Raw genomic sequence first — 20,785 nt, forward strand, 5'->3', positions numbered from 1 at the left:
CAGGAACCGGAAATGATGCCTCTTCGGGATCGGTCGAAGTTGCACTTCTTTGTACCTAACGGGGGAGGGAAAAAGAACACAGCGGGCGCCCTCACCAAAGATGGCGGCGCGGCCTTCAGGCGCGCTAGCGTCCTTGGAGCGCCACGTGGCTCCCGCGGGGCGGCAGGGAGGAAGGGCGCGCCCGGAGCCAAGATGGCGGCCGAGGCTTCACTAGAGGAGGGGCGGGGCAAGGGGCAAGGGGCGGGGCTTGAGGGAAAGTGAAAGTACGGCGCTGGCAAGGGGGGGGCGTCGCTTGAACCGGAGAGGAGGATTTTCCTGCCCCCCCTCCTCGGCGGGGGAGGGTCCCCAGCCTTGAGGGGTCCCGCACCCCATCACTGGGGCTGCCCCCCCGGAAGGAAACCCGACACCCCCGCGCCTTCTTTCGCAGCCCCCTCCCCAAGTCCTCACTCTTTTCCTCCCTCACCCCCTTTACTTGAACCTGCCTTCCCCCCCCCCTCGAGAATTATTTGACCCCCTTAACTTTCCTTGAGGGGGGGAGAGGAGTCTTGCCCCCCCAACTCCTGCTTCTTCCCTCCAAACCTGACGCCCCCCCCCCACTCCCTGGCCTCCTTCCCCCCATCTCATTTTCTCCCCACCCCTCCCAACTGTGAACGCCCCTCTTCTTAACACCACCCCCCCAAAAAAGAGATTTGCCCCCCTCCCTCCCTCTCCCCATTCCAGCTTCCCTCCTGCCTTCCTCTTCCTCTCTTTGGGGGTTGCTGCCCCCTCTTATTTCGACCCCTCCCCTGAGACCACCCACCTGGAAGGAGGCCTGGGAGGGGGAGGGAGGGAGAGATCCTTCTGGGGGGGGGAGACACCCCCGCTGGACCGGTAGGGGAGCAGAGCCTCAGGTCCCTGCTGGCTTTCTTTGCTTGGGGTGGGGAGGCAGAGAGGAGCCTCAGGTCCCTGCTGGAGTTGGGGTGGGTGTGTTTTTTTTTGGGGGGGGTCCTTAACTCGGAGCTGCCATGCCCAGCCTGGAAGAGGTGGCCAACGTGGCGCTCCGCGTGCCCAGCATCGCCCTGCTGGACCTGCTCTACCGGTGGGATGTGCAGGCCTTCGCGGAGCTGCTGCTGCACCCGAGGAGGCCGGAGGGGACCTACCTGTGGCGACATCACCTGTGGAACGCCTATTACGCAGGTGGGTGATGCAGGCCAGGCAGGTGGGAGACGGGGTGAAGTTGCCGTAATGGTTGTTGCATTGCTCATGGTCTTGACGCCGCCTTGCTTGAGCATGTGCAGAGTGCCCGAGGTTTCAGGCTTCTGGAGTCAGCTTTGTTTTCTCAACAAAGCCCACCAACTTGAACCAAAAAGATTATTTTTGCGGGGACTTATTGAACCGATTGCCGGTCGTTTTCTGTTATCTTATGTACCGTGAGATTACCTCCATGTGCCAGTATGAATCTACAAGCCTAAGAGGCAGTGTGGTGTAGTGGTCAGTGTACCGGACCAGGACTTGGGAGACCAGGGTTCGAATCCCCACTTAACACTGCGTGACCTTGGTGCCTTTCAGCCTAGCCTACCTCACAGGGTTGTTGTGGGAATTTATGTTGTTTTGAGCTCCTTGGAGTAAAAGAGTGGGTTATAATTGCAATTATTATTATTCATAATAACACAACTGAGTTACTGCAGATCAGGGGTTTTAGGGGAATAAAAGTCACCTTGCCGATATCAGTGCTGAGGAACTGGATGTCAGAAACACGTGCCAAACTACTGCAAATAATCCATTGATTATACCAGTAAATCCCAGGCTGCTTTCTGCCCCGAGCTGTCAACATGTTGTGTTTAAAATCAAGCTTCCGGATTCTGCATCAAAGTAACTAAAATTTTCCCACTCACGCACACAATGTGAAATTATGCAACTTGGAATAAGTTATGTAAACTGAGGACATTTTTGCATATGCTCGAATGTTCATGCACACATACCCAAAAAGTGGAATTATACATCCTGGAATAAATTATGTTCGCTGAAGAAATTGATGCCTGTTATGAATTCTGACTGTCTGCTGGAATAATAATAATAATAATAATAATAATAATAATTTATTATTTATACCCCGCCCATCTGGCTGGGCCTCCCCAACCACTCTGGGCGGCTTCCATAAAAACCAAAAATACAGTAAAATATCACACGTTAAAAACTTCCCTGAACAGGGCTGCCTTAAGATGTCTTCTGAATGTCAGGTAGTTGTTTATCGCTTTGACATCTGCTGGAAGGGCGTTCCACAGGGTGGGTGCCACTATCGAGAAGGCCCTCGTATTTGGAATGTATTTGATCAGAGATAATTCAGCTCACGTTGCTAGCCGTTGTAAGTTTTTATTGCCAGAAGTTTGGAAAGTCACAAATGTACCTTCAGCTTAAAAAAAAGAAAGAAAAAAAAGAATTAAACGTTGGGGATGTAGCAGTGATCAAAAATCATTACTTATACAGAAAGCAATGAGAAGATGATAATCTGTTACACGTCTTAATAAATGGTACATAGGTTTATGATACTACGGAACAATCTAGGGCTGGCCTGTGGATTTGAAAACATGTTTGCAGATGTGGAAAAAATGGTGTGTTGCAATTTTGACTGGATTAATGTTCTGCTGAGACTGACATTTTTCGCTATATAATCATTGCATAGTTATGTGTACACAGTTCTTTCTGCCTCTTCTGCCCAGTGGGACCTTTGCAGACAATCTCAGTCCCTGGGCCTTTCTAAGTCCCCATCAGCCGGTATTTTAAGTTTCCTCTGCTTGTTGCCGCATGTTTTCTGCTGCCATAAGCAGTTAGAAATTAGCCAGTCGCCGGGTGCGTTTTGCAACTGGCAGGGACCCAATTGCGATCACTGGGAGATCTCTGGGTGCTAGGTTGGCAACTGGCAAAAGCAGAATGTCACTTGGAACAGGATCTGAAATATTTCCCTTGGAGCATGAATTTGTTTTATTTTTAAAATGTGTTGTAAACCCATTTTGGTATATAAATATAAAGCAGCAGCAACAACAACAAGAACAAACTTTGGGGTGGGGGTGGGGTATGATGCTGAGAAATCCCATTGTGGTGACCGTAACCTAGGTTTAAGGTGCCATTTGGCAATTAGATTATTTATCTGAGTTGTCGACATTTTTTCTCAATCAGAAAATAATTAAGATTCATTGGCATGCTGAATTCTTTGCCTGCTGCCATGTTCTATGTTGTTAAGTTGCAATCATTGCCCGGCAGAATATTCACAGCAGGGGTCCCCAAACTAAGGCCCGAGGGACTCATTTTTCCGGCCGGCAGAGACCCCCGCCGCCTGCTCTTACCGGCGCTGCGCGGCTGCCCACTTCCAGATCGGAGGAGCACCGGAAATAGCTTGTGAGCATGCGAAAGCGTTATTTGTGCATGTGCAAGCCTTATTTCTGGTGCACATCTGGAAATAGCATGTGCGCACGTGTATGGGCATGCGCTCCCCCGCCCTCCAACCCGCTGCACGATCGGAGCTGGAGACACCGGCCCGAGGCATGGTAAGTTTGCTGACCCCTCATTCACAGGTTTGGAGAGGGGTTCAGGCAAGTGTTTGGCGCAACAGCCTGACTCTTGAACATTTGACGGAAGGCAGCTAGGAAGGCAACTAAAGAGGTGGACATAAGAGTGTTTAAAATGTTGGCTTCTCTTTCCTCTTCCTCATTCTTTTAGGTCACTTGGTGTGTGTGGTGGTTTTCCTGCTCCCAGTCCGAACGCTTGTGAAGTTGTATCTCTACATCCTGACAGCGTTGCTGCTGTATGTGAGCCACCAGACGGCCCGGTAAGGACTCGGTTGCCGCCTTCTGCGAACTGGAAGCGGCGGATCATAGAGTTGACTTGCTAGAAAGGAAGGGCTTGAGGTCATGGGGGGCAGCAGTTGGTGTGGAGCAGGCTCTGCTCTCAAAAAAAGGTTCCTGGCAATGGCATTCTCAAAAGGAACTAGGAGCGCTGTAGTCTCCTGGTCCTTTGCCTCTAAACTGCAGGAGCTGATGGATGGGTCCTTGCCGTTTTTACATCTTTTACGAGGTGCAGCTACATTTGGGGGGGCTACTAGGAGCAGGTGGGAGTTTCCAGTGGTGCTTTCCACCTGCCAAGGCCTATGTCAAATCTTGGAAGTACAGTGGTACCGCAGGTTACAGACTCTTCTGGTTACAGACGCTTCAGGTTACAGACTCCGCTAACCCAGAAATAGTACCACAGGTTAAGAACTTTGCTTCAGGATGGGAATAGAAATCGTGTGATGGCAGCAGAGGGAGGCCCCATTAGCTAAAGTGGTGCTTCAGGTTAAGAACAGTTTCAGGTTAAGAACGGACCTCCGGAACGAATTAAGTTCTTAACCCGAGGTACCACTGTATGTTTCTGAGCACAGTTCAAAGTGTTGGTGCTGACCTTTAAAGCCCTAAACGGCCTCGGCCCAGTAGACCTGAAGGAGTGTCTCCACCTCCATCTTTCAGCCCAGACACTGAGGTCCAGCTCCGAGGGCCTTCTGGTGGTTCCCTCACTGCGAGAAGCAAGGTTACAGGGAACCAGGCAGAGGGCCTTCTCGGTGGTGGCACCCGCCCTGTGGAACGCCCTCCCATCAGATGTCAAGGAAATAAACAACTATCTGACTTCTAGCAGACATCTGAAGGCAGCTCTGCATAGGGACATTTTTAATGTTTGGTGTTTTATTGTGTTTTTTATTTTATTTTGCTGGAAGCCTCCCAGAGTGGCTGGGTCAGGAAAAATCATGGTGGGCCTCTGGGACTAATATCCTTGCAGGAGTGTACGTATGCCTGGCTCCAAAAGGAAGGGTTTAAAATTCCGCATTGAGAGAAGCTGAATTCTGCAACCTGTCTAAATTATGCAAAGAGAGCCCTCACTTGGGTCTGCTTTTGCACACTGTTGTGCTTCTGTTTTTCACGGGGAAAGCAAAGAAAGAGGCTAGACTCTGAAGCCCCCGTCCCGAGCAGTGGACGCACTGCAGTCCTAAAGACTTGAAACTTGCTTTTAAGTAAAAATGGGAGACTCAAGAAGCTGAGTCCTGTGCTAGGTTCCCGTTTCTGTAATCACGTAGTTCAGTTGCAGAATCGCAGGATGCTCTTAGTTCTGGGCACTGGGAGCAGCAGAAAAATGCCGCCAGGGTGCTGGCTGGAAAATGGAGCCTCTTTGCCAGCTTGCTTCTGACACTGGTGACAAAATGCGGCGTAGTTGCTAATTCCTGGCCTGGACTATGACAGCCTTTGCCACTGGCAGCTCAGATCCAGCTCAGATACCTAGCCCCACACTTGGCCGGCCATCTCTGCTGTTGGTGGGAGTTGAAACAAGTCCAGAGTTTGCAAAATTGAAGGGGGCCTTGGTTGCTGGAGAAAGAGAGGGCAGGGGAACTGTCCTAGGAAGAGGTACCAAGGTTTTTTAAATTAAGCAACGGAGAGCTAGTTCCTCCTTGGGCTTGCGTCCCACTTGGCAATACAAACCATCTTCCCGGCTCCCATTCCAGAGACTACATCCGCCACGAGATGGAGCGGGATTTCCACGGCGCCGTGTACAACGACCCCGTGGCGCTTAGCCACTTCGCCACGGCACTCACAGGTGAGGAACCATAGCTGTCAATTTTCAGATTTGAAAATAAGGGATCGGCAGCCTCGGAAATAAGGGATCAGCAGCCTCACCTGTCCCGGGGACAGTCTACGGGATATCTAACAATCCGGGATAGCAGCGGGAAACAGCGCTGCGATAAGGGAATTTCCTGCAAGAAAAGGGAAGGTTGCCAGCTTGTTCCTTCTCTTCCACTGCTCTTTGATCTGCTTATATGCAGAAAAGGTGGGGACTTTTTTTTTTTAATAATAATTTTTATTAATTTTTCCAACACAAAAAAGAACAAAACAATACACACACATAAACAAATCAAAAACATACAAACATGTATAATTTCAAGAAAACATATTTTCATAACCTTACTTCTCGGACTTCCCCTTACCTCCCCTTTTCTGCCTCCCCTTTTAAAAAATTTTCGGCAACTCTTCACACCAATTAATTAATTACTTATTTTCTCTTTAAGTTTCCTCTATCACTTAATCAATTACAGCTGTAATTCTATATTTTCCTTTCCCTTGACATTTTAGCATTCATCAATTTTACAACAATTTCTCAAATTGGAGACTTTTTTTTAACCCCAGGGCCACGTTTCCGACTGGGCAGCCTTCCAGGGGCCAGGTGGGCGGGGCCTGGGGCAAAAGTGGGCGGAGCATTGGATGTGCATTTTACCATTGTGCTGTGGTCTGGTTTTGACACGCACTCGCAAACCCTTTTTTCGTCCTACATCCAGACAAGGACGTTATCAGAGTTACCAGCTCCTTTTCTCCTTGCCCTGCCTTCCTGCATTTGGGACACCCGCCTGACCCCCTACTTCTCTCCTCCCGTCCTGCCCAGGTCAAGTCATCGTTGCCACCCTCTGCGCCCTCCTGCTGAAGACCAAACGAGTGTGGCTCTTCGGGGCTCCTCTCCTCCCTCTGGCCGCCCGACTTTGCTGCCTCCCGCTTCGGGCCTTGCCCATCGTGAACAGCGTCGCCACAGTTCTCACCATGATGGAGGCTGTTTACGTCGCGGCTTCCTGCCTGGTGGTTCCTCTCCAATGGGCAACAGTCACCTGCCGGGAGGTTGCTCAGGTGATGAGGGAGGTCCAAGGGGATCGCTCCTTCGAATGGTAGCGGTTTCTGGTTGGCAGCTGCTCCCTGCCAGCTTGTCCTTGTGCATACCCGTCCTCCATGGTTCAGTCGTAAGGAAGCTTAGAACCCCAGACCTTTGGGTCCAGCTAGCTCATAGAATTGCAGAATGAGAATCATCCGGTCCAGCTCCCCGCAGTGAAGGAACTGTCTTTGAAATAATACTCAATATTGATCCAGAGGAGAACTCTTAAGGTATAGATAGAAGAGTAAAAACTTAAACACGTTGCAGGATTCCCCAAAAATAGACCAGAGGCAACATTTCATTTAGCAGAGCTGTACTACTATTGAAGGCAAATGAACATAATGGTCACAAATCCAATACATTTAGGATTGGGACTGTCCATAAGAAATCCAGTTGCAGCAGACTTAACTTAAACTTACAATAACTTATAATAAGTCTAAACCTTACCACTATGTACAAAACACCACACCAGAAGGAAAGAGAGATAGAGAGTGTGAAACCCAGTCTCCTTCTGGCCTTACTTTTATAGTTAGCATGCCCTTGACAGAAAGAAGAAAGAGAACCAGTTGAAGCCAGCTGTGATCAGCTTCTCTGAAGGTATAACCCAAACATCATGAACCTTCTGCTTGTTTCTTTCACGCACAGAAGCTCCCAGAGCCCTCTTGGACTCAGTAGAATAGGAAAGGTTTCTACACATCAGATCAATACTTTCTGCACTAAGAAATGCGAACTGTCAGGAACCTCAGCTAAAGCGTCCCTGACAGATGGCCGCCTTAAAAACCTGCAAGGCAGGAGAGTCCACTGCTTCCCAAGGGAGACTGCTCCACCACCAAACAGCTCATAGTGTCAGAAAGGAATTGCAAGCAAGCACCCAACTCTTCCAGGGAGCTCTTGCTTGGAGTCCCAATCCAATGTTCCAGGGTCCTGGAGAATTGCATGAGCATCTGGCTCGAATGTTATCAAAAATGTGTGTGAGGTCCTGATGCGAAATTCTGCATAGACAGCAAGGGGTCCCAGCAAAGAGTTCCTCTAAGTCAGGGACGTCCATCTCCCAAGAGACTGCGATCTACTGTGGGGTGGGGGGAATGGCAGCGAACTACCCTTTTTTTAGGGGTTCAGGTCAAAGTTGTTGACCTTTTATGGGAGGGGCAGGTCTAAGATGTTGAGCTTTCTTTAGGGGGAAGGGGGGAAAGTCGCTCACCAAAACATTGATCAGGAAAAAAACCAGCCTCATGGTGAAAACTCCGTCTTCCGATCTAGCGATCATGTGCGAATGGAGGACAGGGCCAGATCCTCTTTTTCCACCGCAAAGGAAAAAGCCCGCGATCGACCACAATTGACTCAAACATCCCCAGGGTCCCCCAGTCGATTGCGGTTGACCGGTTGGACATCCCTGGTCTAAGCCTAATTTGCGGTTCTCTTTGGCCTTTTTTGTCCTCAGGTGCTGGAGGTGTATCGCCTGGTGGCGTTGGCGATGTCCCTTTGGCGGCAGCTGGCTGTTCCGCTCTTGTTCCTGGTCTTCTGGCTGGCGCTGTTCACTCTGCAGATCTCTGCCCTGGTTTCTTCCTCCTCTGGCAACCCTTTGCCCCAGCAAGGCTTGGTCTTCATCATCCTCAGCAGGTAGAAAGGTGGTGCGTCGGGGAGGGGAAGCGAGCAGCAACTTTCCACAGTCATCAAATTGTAGCGTTGGAAGGGATCCCCAAGGATTCATCTAGTCCAATCCCTTGTAACGCAGGGATCATAGCCAAGGCAGCCCTGGCAGATGGTCCTCCAACCTCTTGAGAACCTCCAGAGAAGGAGTGTCCACCACCTTCCAGGGGAGTCCATTCCACTGTCGCAACAGCTCTTGTTGTCAGAAAGTTCTTCCTAATTTTTATTGCGAATCTCCTTCCTTGTCACTCAAATCCACTGGTTTGGGTTCTACGGCCGAAAACAGGCTCGTTCTGTCCCCCATGGGAAAAGCCCTTCCGATAGGGCTGGGGCCTTTTCAGTACTGGCCCCGACTTGGTGGAATGCTCTGTCACAAGAGACTAGGGCCCTGCGGGACTTGACATCTTTCCGCAAGGCCTGCAAGACGGAGCTGTTCCGCCTGGCTTTTGGTTTGGACTCAGTCTCACCCTTATGGTTTCCCTCCCCTTATGGTCTTGATCTATGGGCTATTTTTAAAACGAGGCTGCATTTTAAATTTGTATTTTAACCCGTATTTTAAATTGGTTTCCCCCCCCCCCTATTATGTTTTTATTGTAATTTTACTGGTGTTAGCCACCCTGAGCCCAGCTCTGGCTGGAGAAGGCGGGGTATAAATAAATTTTTTATTATTATTATTATTATTATTATTATTATTATTATTATTATTATTATTAAGTTGGCTTCCAACCTTTGACATGGCATGCTCCCTGGCGCGCTTGGCCCCTCGGCTATGCCCAATGCTGTGTTGAGCCAGGAGGAGTGGAAAGGGCTCTTGGATCATGGTAACACTTTGCCCACATTGGGCAAAAAAATCCCTGCATTGCAGGGGGTTAGACTAGATGACCCTCAGGGTTCCCTTACAGCTCTACAGTTCTATTATTCTGTGTCTTTCTTCTTCTTCACTGTGAGAACAGGATGCTGGACCAGATAACTATTGATTATTACCATTGTTTATTAAATTTATATTCACCCTAAGATCGCTGAGCCATTGGCGCAGTCCAGATAGGCCCCCAGAATCCTAATAACTTCCTGCAGTGCAGAATTTGCTGCCTTGTGGCAGAACGACAGCCCCTAGCTTGAAAGCAAGTGTGATGCTTAAATGATAAATCTTTCGCAGTGGCCTTCTGAGTCTCAGTGTCTGGAGAAGGGCTTTTCCCTCCATCTCCCTGTTTGGCCACTCTAGGAAACAGGGTACTGGGCTCGACGGCCTCTGCTTGGTCTGATCCTGGAGTCTTCTTAATGTTTTCCCTCTCCGCAGTGTGGCCGAATGTTGCAGCACCCCGTACTCCCTCATTGGGCTCACCTTCACTGTCTCCTACCTGGCCCTGGGCCTCCTCAAACTCTGCAAGTTCTACCTGGCAGGTTACAGCGCTTTCCAGGACGGCAACGTGATGCACAGGTAAGAGACCTTGAAAAGAGCAGCTGCCTAGATCATGGGTAGGCAAACTAAGGCCCGGGGGCCGGATCCAGCCCAATCGCCTTCTCAATCAGGCCCGCAGGCGGCCCAGGAATCAGCATGTTTTTACATGAGTAGAATGTGTCCTTTTACTTAAAAGGCATCTCTCGATTATTTGTGGGGCCTGCCTGGTGTTTTTACATGGGTAGAATGTGTGCTTTTATTTAAAAGGCATCTCTGGGTTGTTTGTGGGGCATAGGAATTCATTCATTTCCCCCCTGAAAATATAGTCCGGCCCCCCACAAGGTCTGAGGGACAGTGGACTGGCCCCCTGCTGAAAAAGTTTGCTGACCCCTGGCCTAGATCATCTAATACTCACTTTATTTTATTTGTTAAGTTTTCACACCGCCCTTTATCTGAAGATCTCAAGGAAGTTCACAGCATAAAAATAGAAACACAGGATACACAATAAAAGCAAGAATAAAACAAACCCATCACACACACACACACACACACAGAGAGAGAGAGAGAGAGAGAGAGAGAGAGAGAGGGAGAGAGAGAGAGAGAGAGAGAGACTGACTGACTGACTGACTTAAAAGGGTATTGGATGTTAATCAGCCCAGGGCCTGGGAAAAGAGGAACGTTTTGTTTTTTTCTGTAGTTTTTATTAAAGTTTCTGTTTTACATTTTAGAGTATTCATTTAAACAACCTTAAGTATCAATGGGGATGCAGGTGGCGCTGTGGTTTAAACCGCTGTGCCGCTTGGACTTGTCGATCAGAAGGTCGGCAGTTCGAATCCCCGTGACAGGGTGAGCTTCCATTGCTTGGTCTCTGCTCCTGCCAACCTAGTGGTTCGAAAGCACATCAAAGTGCAAGTAGATAAATAGGTACCGCTCCAGTGGGAAGGTAAACAGTGTTTCCATGCGCTGCTCTGGTTTTGCCAGAAGCGGCTTAGTCCTGCTGGCCGCATGACCCAGTAAAACTGCGGACAAACGCCGGCTCCCTCGGCCTGTGAAGCAAGATGAGCATCGCAACCCCAGAGTCGTTCACAACTGGACTTAACTGTCAGGGGTCCCTTTACCTTTAAGTATCAATGACTTCCCTCCTTCTCTTTCCATGGTTCATTTTGCATGTTATAAATCCCTGCATATTTTACATAAACTAAACCATTCAGTATTCCATTATTACATCCATCAAAACTTATTTGCACTGTTGAATTTATCTTAATGCTGCCCACGTTTTCAAGTGTACACAATTTTCTCCCATATAATCAATCAACATTTTCCAATCTTATTTAAACGTATGTTCTTCTTGTTCTCTTATTCTATATGTTACGTCCGCAAGCTGTGTGTATTCCATCATCTTAAGCTGCCATTCTTCTTTAGTTGGGACCTCGCTTGTTTTCCATTTGGGGGCTAACGAAACACGGGGCGCAGTTGTGGCATACCTAAATAACCTTTTTTGACACTTGAGAATTTCTGTCTGGATAATCCCCAAGAAAGGAGGAATGTTTCTTTCCTGGCCCCTAAAAATATGTAATGGACCTCTCCCTGGGGAGAGTGTTCCACAACCAGGGAGCCACCAAAAGTCTTGTTGTTGTTTAGTCGTGTCCGACTTTTCATGACTCCATGGACCAGAGCACACCAGGCACTCCTGTCTTCCACTGCCTCCCGCAGTTTGGTCAAACACATATTAGTAGCTTCGAGAACACTGTCCAACCTTCTCGTCCTCTGTCGTCCCCTTCTCCTTGTGCCCTCCATCTTTCCCCAGCATCAGGGTCTTTTCCAGGGAGTCTTCTCTTCTCATGAGGTGGCCAAAGTATTGGAGCCTCAGCTTCACGATCTGTCCTTCCAGTGAGCACTCAGGGCTGATTTCCTTCAGAATGGAGAGGTTTGATTTTCTTGCAGTCTATGGGACTCTCAAGAGTCTCCTCCAGCATCAGAATTCAAAAGCATCAATTCTTCTGCGATCAGCCTTCTTTATGGTCCAGCTCTCACTTCCATACACCACTACTGGGAAAACCATGGCTTTAACTATACGGACCTTTGTTGGCAAGGTGATTTCTCTGCTTTTTAATATGTTGTCTAGGTTTGCCATCGCCTTTCTCCCAAGGAGCAGGCGTCTTTCATGACTGCTGTCACCATCTGCAGTGATCATGGAGCCCAAGAAAGTAAAATCTCTCACTGCCTCCATTTCTTCTCCTTCTGTTTGCCAGGAGGTGATGGGACCAGTGGCCATGATCTTCGTTTTTTTGATGTTGAGCTTCAGACCATATTTTGCACTCTCCTCTTTCACCCTCATTAAAAGGTTCTTTAATTCCTCATCACTTTCTGCCATCAAGGTTGTGTCATCTGCATATCTGAGGTTGTTGATATTTCTTCCGGCAATCTTAATTCCGGCTTGGGATTCATCCAGCCCAGCCTTTCGCATGATGAATTCTGCATATAAGTTAAATAAGCAGGGAGACAATATACAGCCTTGTCGTACTCCTTTCCCAATTTTGAACCAATCAGTTGTTCCATATCCAGTTCTAACTGTAGCTTCTTGTCCCACATAGAGATTTCTCAGGAGACAGATGAGGTGATCAGGCACTCCCATTTCTTTAAGACCAAAAGTCCCCAAATTTATCTAGAACAAGAGAGCATTTTAAAAAACACACCACCACCTGCTAAGTCTAGAGAGGTGCACTGGCCAGTGGCGATTTTCTCTCCCCATCCTATTATTTTATTTTTTCGAGCCACCCCACAGGGGAAAAAATCCAATATACAGCTGCCTACTTTTCCCTTTGTTTCAGGGGTGTGACAGAGGGTGTGACCTTGCTGCTGCTTGCCCTCCAGACCGGTCTACTTGGGTTGCAGCTCCTGGAAAGAACGTTCCTTCTCAGCATCATCCTCTTCATCGTGGTGACGTCCACCCTGCAGTCCATGATCGAAATAGCCGACCCCATCGTGTTGGGCCTGGGAGCTACGCGCAACAGGTGACACTGCTCGCTCCTTTGTGCGGACGCACAGGAACAGGGGACGCGATCCGTGTCCTCGTGGTTATAAATCCGTGTAGCCTGGAGGGGGTGGGGTGGGCTTTCCCCGCACGGAAGCCCAGCCTGTCGAGTGCCGCTCAGAAAGGAGCCACCAACATTTTGGGGCCGAAGCAGAAGTTTAAGGAAGTGCTGTTGGCGCCAGTCACAAAATGGCAGCCACAGCGGAGGGGGCGTGGCCTAACACAAAGTGGCTGCCACAACATAGAGAGCGGGAATAGGACATGGCAATTGCTGGCTGGGCCTGATAGCAGCTGTAGACCAAAAGATCTGGGGGACACCAATTTAGGGAAGTCAGATCTGGAATAATGTACAGCCTGGCCCATATTCTCAATGGGGCTGGATATCCCCCTTTCTTTCTCAAATAGCAGTTCCCACATATCATGTAACGTGTGTGTGTATAAGGGAGGACACCTGAATATATGTGTGTTTTTAATCGTCATATAGCAGTATTCCTTGTTTTAAGGGTGAAGCTTGGTTTTTGCAAATTTCTTCAGTGAGTGGGCTTAAAAATACACTTTTGGCTGTGCAGATTTAGCACGGTATGTCTACGTTTGATGAAAGAGCACATAAACTGCCAAAGGATTTTAATTTTGCCTTCAGAAAATGTCAGGTAACGCTAAATAACAACATCATTTCTGTGCAACTTTACACACCTTTTTATGTACCAAGCGAAACTAAGCTATATAAATTTAGCTGAAATACCTTTCGAATTCCCAAGTCATGTTACGACTTTTTAGCACCCCTCATCATTTTGGGGGAGTTGAAAACTTCAGCAAGCCCTGTTCACACAGTCTGATGCAGAGTCACACCATTGGCTCATCTGCCTTAGCACTGCCTGTTCTGACTGGCAGAAGCTCTCCGGGGTTTCAGGAATGAGTCTTCCTACGGCGCTACCTTGGAGACGCTGTCTGTGGTTGAACCCGGGACCTTCTGCGTCCAAACCTGATGCTCTGCTGCTGAGCTACGGCCCTGCCCTAATGTAAAATGCTGTTCCTCATTACAGTCGTACCTTGGATCTTGAACGCCTTGGCTCCCGAACAAATCGGCTTCCGAAACCCAGAAGTGAGTGTTTCGGTTTTCAAATGTACTTTTGGAAGCCGAACGTCCGACAGGGCTTCCGATTGGCTGCAGGAGCTTCCTGCAGCCAATCAGAAGCCGCGCTTTGGTTTCTGAAGGTTTTGGAAGCTGAACGGATTTCCGGAACGGATTCCGTTCGACTTCCAAGGTACGACTGTGTTCTGGATCTGGGAGATTTAAGTAAGAAGCTCCCTTCTGCTGAGCCAGGCCGCTGGTCCATAGCTGTCAACTTTTCCCTTTTCTTGTGAGGAATCCTATTCAGAATAAGGGAATTTCCCTTAAAAAAAGGGAAACGTTGACAGCTGTGCCCTGGTCCATCCAAGCTCCGTATCTGAGGCCATGGCTGAAAGGGATGGACTTTGCAGCAGCCTTCGTGGGCCTCTCAAACTGTCCCTCCATCTCTTAGAATCGCAGAACCGTAGAGTTGGAAGGGACCTCTAGAGTCATCTAGTCCAACCCCCTGCAACACAGGAATCTGTTGCCCAGCATGGGACTCGAACCCACAACCCTAACAGCCTCGTGCTCCACCCACTGAGCTGTCCGGCTGTGTTGTTGTTTCAGGAGTTTCTGGAAGCACTTCCGGGGAATCAGCATGTGCCTCTTCCTCCTGGTCTTCCCGGGCTTCATGGCGTACAAGATCGCTCACTTCTTCCACATGGACTTCTGGCTCCTAATCCTCGTCTCCAGCTGCATGCTGACCTCCCTGCAGGTACACTTGACCCCCCTTTTTGCCCGTAGCCGGAGCTGGTTTATTTCTGGGACGTCTTTCCCACCAGGGCATCTGTGCTCACGGCAGTTTCCCTTTAAAAAATACTGTGTCCAAATACCGTGTAGAACAGTAACGGCGGCTGGCATCTGTCTGTCTGGGGAGACCACAAAGGTGTGTGCCTTTTGGGGGTGAAGTCAAAGCGTTGGAGAATTATAGCGCCTGCTCTGGCTGTAGAGACCGATGCAGGAGAGACATATTCCGTTGCAACGGGGGCAAATAAAGGCGTATGGTTTCGGTGCTGCAGATTGTGATCCACGCGACGGTCAGCTCCCGACTTGATTATTGTAACTCGCTCTACGTGGGGCTGCCCTTGAGACTGACCCAGAAGCTCCAGCGGGTGCAGAATGCTGTGGTGAGACTCCTTACGGGATCCTCGCCGCGGGATCACATTCACCCAGTGCTATACCAGCTGCACTGGCTCCCGGTGGAGTACAGGATCAGGTTTAAGGTGCTGGTTTTAACCTTTAAAGCCTTATACAGCCTAGGACCCTCATACCTATGGGACCACCTCTCCTGGTATATCCCACAGAGGACCTTAAGGTCTTCAAACAAAAACATCTTGGAGGTCCCGGGCCACTGGGAGGTTAGGCTGGCCTCAACCAGAAGCAGGGCCTTTTCGGCCGTGGCCCTGACTGGTGGAATGCTCTGTCCCAAGAGACTAGGGCCCTGCAGGACTTGACATCTTTCCGCAGGGCCTGCAAGACAGAGCTGTTCCACCAGGCCTTTGGCCAAGGCACAGTCTGACCCCCTCCTTCGCTAATCCTCACAGAACTCTGGCCCAATGGTTGCCATGAATTTGATTTTGAATTGATTTTAAAATGAATTGAATTTAGAATGCTGTGTTACTTTTATTGTTGTTAGCTGCTCTGAGCCCGGCTGTGGCTGGGGTGGGCGGGATATAAATTAAATTATTATTATTAATATTATTGTTGTTGTTGTTGTTGTTGTTATTGTTATTATTATTATTGCAATTCTTCTCTCTGCGCTGCTCTCAGCGGTTATTCCTCCTCTGGTCACTGCTGTGGATTAAGTTTTCATGGGGTGATGGATAGTTGATGGAGAGCATAAAAATAAAATAATCATGATAACAGTCCCCCCCAAAAAAAAACACTTAATAGGCCATATATAGTTGTCGTCCCCCCACACGTAACAGGCCATACATAGGTGCCAGTTCTAGTGGGGGCTCTGGATGCCCCCACAAATTTTGGGGGTGGGTGCTCAGAACCCACAACGCGGGGATCCGACGGGACTTCCGGTTTCTATCGGAAGTCGTGTCGGAACCCCGATGCGTGTTCCCAGACAACGTCCGAGGCCCTGCGAAGCCTCAGAAGCACCATCATGCCACCAGCGTCACGTTATTCCACGAGTGCCATTGGGCACCCATAACCCGGGGCCCCTGAGGCCATAGATTAATTAATGGCCGAAGAGGAATGTTTTTGCCTGGCCTCTAAAGACACATAATGGTGGTGTCAGGCGACCATCATTCTCCCTCTGTATAGAGGCAGAAATACCTGATTTCCAGGTGCTGGGAAGAATTGGGGGGGGGGTTCTCCGTTGCACCCTGACGATGAGCTTGCTAGTGCACCCCAAGTGGTATAAGAATAAAAGAAAATTATTACAAATTAGTTTGGAGATGGTATTTGGCACCAGTCAGATTAAATCAAATAAACAGTGTTTATTTGATCAAATATTCAGTGTTACGTTGGAGGGGATGCCAGGAAACTGGGGATTATGTTTACATGTGGTGAGAGTGTAAATATGTACAATTTTTTTGTCAAAGGGCATTTAAGGAGATAACAGAAATCGCTGGGTTAAAGCTGACCGAAAGCCCAGAGGTAGCACTATTATCAATTTATGAAGGTGGAAGGTTCGCAGGCTATGAAGGATTTGCTTGCAAATTTATTGCCAGCTGCACAAATTATTGTAGCTAGGAAGTGGAAGGGGCAAGCAGAATATAAAATGGAAGAATGGTATAAAGAGATGTGGCATATAGCCATTAATTATAAATTAACACGTGTCATTAAGGTAAGACGGGGTATACGCAAGAGAAATGATTTTGGGAAGATATGGAAGGTGTTTGTGGAAGTTGTATTGTTAAAATGGAAAGGGGTCAAACCATTGCAAGAAGTGTTGAAATTTTGGGAGGTTGGTTAGTTACAATGGAATGGTCTCGGTGGCACATTTTTGTTCTTATTTATTTATTATTTTTACTTCGTCAAAATAAAAATGAAATGAAACAATAAAATGGTGCATAGGCATTGCAGCTAGTAGCCATCAGTTGCTGGCCAATGGGCTCTGGGCTTGATCCAATCTGGACCTCTGGGGCCTTCAGCTTTGGCTGGAGAAACCAACGGTACTCCTCCTCCTCCTTTCAGGTGATGGGGACCCTATTTATCTACACCCTGTTCATGATCGAGCTCTTCCAGGACACCCCGATGGAGAAGATGGACGAGATCGTCTACTACATCAACGCGGTCAGCCGCGTCCTGGAGTTCCTGGTGGCCGTCTGCGTGGTGGCCTACGGGACCTGGGAGTCCATCTTTGGCGAGTGGAGCTGGCTGGGGGCCTCCGTCATCATCATCCACTGCTACTTCAACGTCTGGCTGAGGGCCCACTCCGGGTGGAAGAGCTTCCTGCTCCGCCGAGAGGCGGCCAAGAAGATCAGCTTGCTACCAAGGGCCACCAGCAAGCAACTCTTGGACCACAATGACGTCTGCGCCATTTGCTTCCAGGTGAATGTCAGGGAGCCGCAACCCCCCATAGTTCCCTCCTCTGGACTGTCTGTCCCCACCTGCCCTCATTTTAGTTTGGGGGACTGGCTTGGGTTAGGGCCTTCCTCAATCTGGAGTCAATACTGGACCAGGTTGGGGAGCCTTGTGTTAGGCTATCCCCACTAACTTGTGGGTAGCCAACACGGTTTCCTCCATAGCAGGGTGGTCCAACGTGGCCCTTGAGGCCTTTTTTGGTGGCCCTCAACAACATTTGATGCCCACCAGCCCTCGTGCTGCCTTCCCAAAGCTGGGTAAACAAGACGCTGAGCTTTGGGAAGGAGGGACAAAGCTCTGGCAGAGTCTTCCCTCCTCCTTCTCAAAGCCTATATTAGGCTTCAGGGAATCCAGTCCCTCCCATGGTGGCAGCCAAGAAGCAGATAAACAAGAAGAGTTCTTACCAAGTATTTTATTCAATTCTCACACCGGGAGAACGTAGAAATGGCATCTCTTTTGGGTAATGGCGTTGCTCTGAGTAAATTCCCACCCCCTCCATCTCTCCTATTACAGTGGTACCTCTGGTTGCGAACGGGATCCGTTTTGGAGGCCCGTTCACAACATGAAAAGAACGCAACCCGCGTCTGCGCACGCACGGGTTGTGATTTGCCGCTTCTGCGCATGACGTCATTTTGCGCATTGGCGCATGCGCAAGCGGTGAAACCCGGAAGTAACCCTTTCCAGTTCTTCTGGGTCACCAGGGACATATCCTGAAAGAATGTAACATGAATCGGACGTAACATGAGGTATGACTGTACAGTGGTACCTTGGGTTAAGTACTTAATTCGTTCCAGAGGTCCATTCTTAACCTGGAACTGTTCTTAACCTGAAGCACCATTTTAACTAATGGGGCCTTCTGCCGCCGCGCTGCTGGAGCACAATTTCTGTTCTCATCCTGAAGCAAAGTTCTTAACCCAAGGTACTATTTCTGTGTTAGTGGAGTCTGTAACCTGAAGCGTATGTAACCTGAAGCATATGTAGCCCGAGGTACCACTGTATATACATCATCCCTGCATCGGCTGATCTGAGCTTCCGCCTCTGAGCTATCTTTTCTACTACCCTCAATGCACGCCGGGTCCTGGGGGGGGGGGGGAGATCAGGAATGCTTTCAAGAGATACTGAGTCTGTCAGCTGCCTCTGCCCAAGTGCTGCTCCTCCCTTCTGCAGTCTCTGAACTATGACCTTCTGCAAACCACTGTTGTAAATCTATACTGTCTCTATATTCCTCTTCCCAGGAAGGTTTGGGGGGGTGGCGCTTCCCCACCATTCCTCCTTAGTCCAGTCCCTGACAGCCTAGTTTTTCCAGCTTTGGAAGGGCTGGAAGGACTCTAGGCTGAGGATTAACCGTTCCACTTTGGCAGCAGGTCTCCGGCAAGTTTTCCCATATACCACCTGCTCTATTTTAACCGGTGATGCCAAGGAAGTTCTGCATGCTGAGCAGGTGCTCTACCTCAGGCCTGCGCTGCCTGTTGCCCCTCCAGGCTCTTCCCTGCTAACCGCCTCATTCTGCCCCCTTTCAGGAGATGACCCTGGCCGTCGTCGTTCCGTGCGGCCACTTCTTCCACGATGGCTGCCTGCGCAAGTGGTTCTTCGTGCAGGACACATGCCCTCTCTGCCACCAGCAGGTCAGGCTCGAGGATCGCGCACGACAAGCGGAGCCCGTGGCGGGGAGGGAGGAGGCTTCCGGGAGCACAGAGCCCACTGTTCTCGACCGCACGGTGCGCCCAGGTGGGGACAGAACTGCGGAGGCTGGAGAAGCTGGTGGGACGGAACAACAAAGCACCCTCTCTGGACACTCAGCTGGGGAAGGCCAGCAGACGTTCGACAGCTCGGGAGAGGTGGGGGAGAGCGTTCCCGGATATGACGCACCCCAGAGGGACCTGGGCCTGCCCACCTCCGCAGGAAATGGCAGCCAAGCGCTGGATCTCCCCGTTCCCGAAGTGCCGCCAGGGGAGTGGTGCGGCAGCTCAGGAGAGCCCATGGCCCCAGAGCAGGATGTTCCTGGGTGCGTCTCTCTGGGAAGAGAGCCTGACTTAGCCAGCAAACCGGGAAACGGCAGTCCTCGGCTCTCAGCTGCTCTGGGAATCCCAGCTGAGGGTCGCCTGGAGGGGGAGCCCCCAAGCCCCGTGGCGGCCTCCCCTCTTGCTCCAGCAGAGGACACACTGGAGGTCTCAGCCAGGAAGCTCCCACAGCAGGGTGACGCCAGAGGGGAGAGCCTAGGCCCGTCGGTCCATTTCGACGGCAAAGCTGAGCTCGGTCCTGGTCTTTCCACCGCCTTCTCCCCTCCCTAGCTCTTTGCTCTCACGTGCCGTTTCCCTTTTCCATAGCCTGGGAATCCGATGCGCCGAACAGCTTCTCTTACACCCAGGGAAGCAGGCCGCCCCAGCCGAGTTAGAGCAAGCACAGTCTGCGCTGCGTCTAGCAAAGAGCGCTTTATCTGGAGCCGGGGAAACTCAAGTCCCGCCTCTCCTCTCAGGAGTGCTGAAGGACTTCCACTCTGCAGGCTAGACCTTCTATACCAGCAAGGCAATGCCATACGTCTTATTCTTATAACCAGAGGCGCAGGGGCCTTGCCCCAAACACCGGCCACTGCCATAGTTTAAAAGTTTCAGCGCTGGCCGCAAGATGGAGACATGAGCCGGCAGAATGGCAGAATCGGAGATGAATGCTCTTATCCAAGATGGCGGCAGCCTCGTTCCAAAATGGCTGCAGGGTCTCTGTGTCTGCCTCCCTACCTATGCATCCCATCCGCTGCCTGCCTATAATCTCTGGCAAGTGTGTGAAACGGGGAAGGTTTGGACTTCTGCCCGAGTGACGGGTCCTTGCAGGGTCGGCCTAGAACGTTTGATGAGCCAAGGAGCCCCTTCCGGGGATCTGGACCACCAGCAAACCTTTGTGGCTTTGGTGTCCCGCCCCATCATTGACCATTTCATTTTTATTTTTTGCATAGAGGTGATTACATCGCGGGGCAGGTGAATCAAACAGCTGTGGACAGCGGGAGACCTTTGCTTGCAAGTTAAATAAACAAATCAAACGGATGGCTTGAGCTGGTTGTATGTAGTTCTGCAAAAGAAGGGGGGCAGCGAGAAACACCCCCCTCACCGCCACAGAGTAATTCCTAATAATAATGTTATTGTTTGCATCACCACCAACCCATCCGACTGGATTTCCGGTCTAGGGGAAATGGCTCAGGGTGAAGCAGCTGAAGGACAAGGGGCAGAGATGTCCTTGCAGTCTCTGATATACCTGCATCATACCTGCCCAATCTTAGAAGCAAAATGATGCTTCCTTAAAAATATAATAATAATTTTATTATTTATATGCCACCCATCTAGCTGGGTTGCCGCAGCCACTCTGG

The 20,785-nt window shown here is 49.8% G+C and overlaps 1 protein-coding gene across 1 annotated transcript; it reads left to right on the top strand.

Annotated features, from left to right (window-relative positions):
* The first annotated feature begins 680 nt into the window (after positions 1-680).
* On the top strand, positions 681-20,465 carry LOC309377532 (RING finger protein 145-like). Its single transcript, XM_081924939.1, has 10 exons — positions 681-1,176; positions 3,697-3,805; positions 5,504-5,595; positions 6,436-6,671; positions 8,135-8,313; positions 9,641-9,781; positions 12,574-12,756; positions 14,455-14,602; positions 17,038-17,394; positions 18,948-20,465. Exons 1-10 carry the CDS (start codon positions 1,005-1,007, stop codon positions 19,716-19,718), a joined length of 2,388 nt encoding a protein of 795 aa, XP_081781065.1. The 5' UTR covers positions 681-1,004; the 3' UTR covers positions 19,719-20,465.
* The last annotated feature ends 320 nt before the right edge of the window (positions 20,466-20,785 follow it).

The sequence above is a fragment of the Podarcis melisellensis genome (genome assembly GCF_964234715.1).
Source record: "Podarcis melisellensis genome assembly, chromosome: 9".
Classification (NCBI taxonomy): domain Eukaryota; kingdom Metazoa; phylum Chordata; class Lepidosauria; order Squamata; family Lacertidae; genus Podarcis; species Podarcis melisellensis.

What these genes read in the sequence shown, in the direction of transcription:
- LOC309377532 (XM_081924939.1), top strand. Translation starts at nt 1,005, where the DNA reads ATGCCCAGCCTGGAAGAGGTGGCCAACGTGGCGCTCCGCGTGCCCAGC. An exon ending in GCATGCTGACCTCCCTGCAG is followed by an intron (nt 14,603 to 17,037) that starts GTACACTTGACC and finishes TCCTCCTTTCAG; the next exon opens with GTGATGGGGACCCTATTTAT. An exon ending in TCTGCGCCATTTGCTTCCAG is followed by an intron (nt 17,395 to 18,947) that starts GTGAATGTCAGG and finishes GCCCCCTTTCAG; the next exon opens with GAGATGACCCTGGCCGTCGT.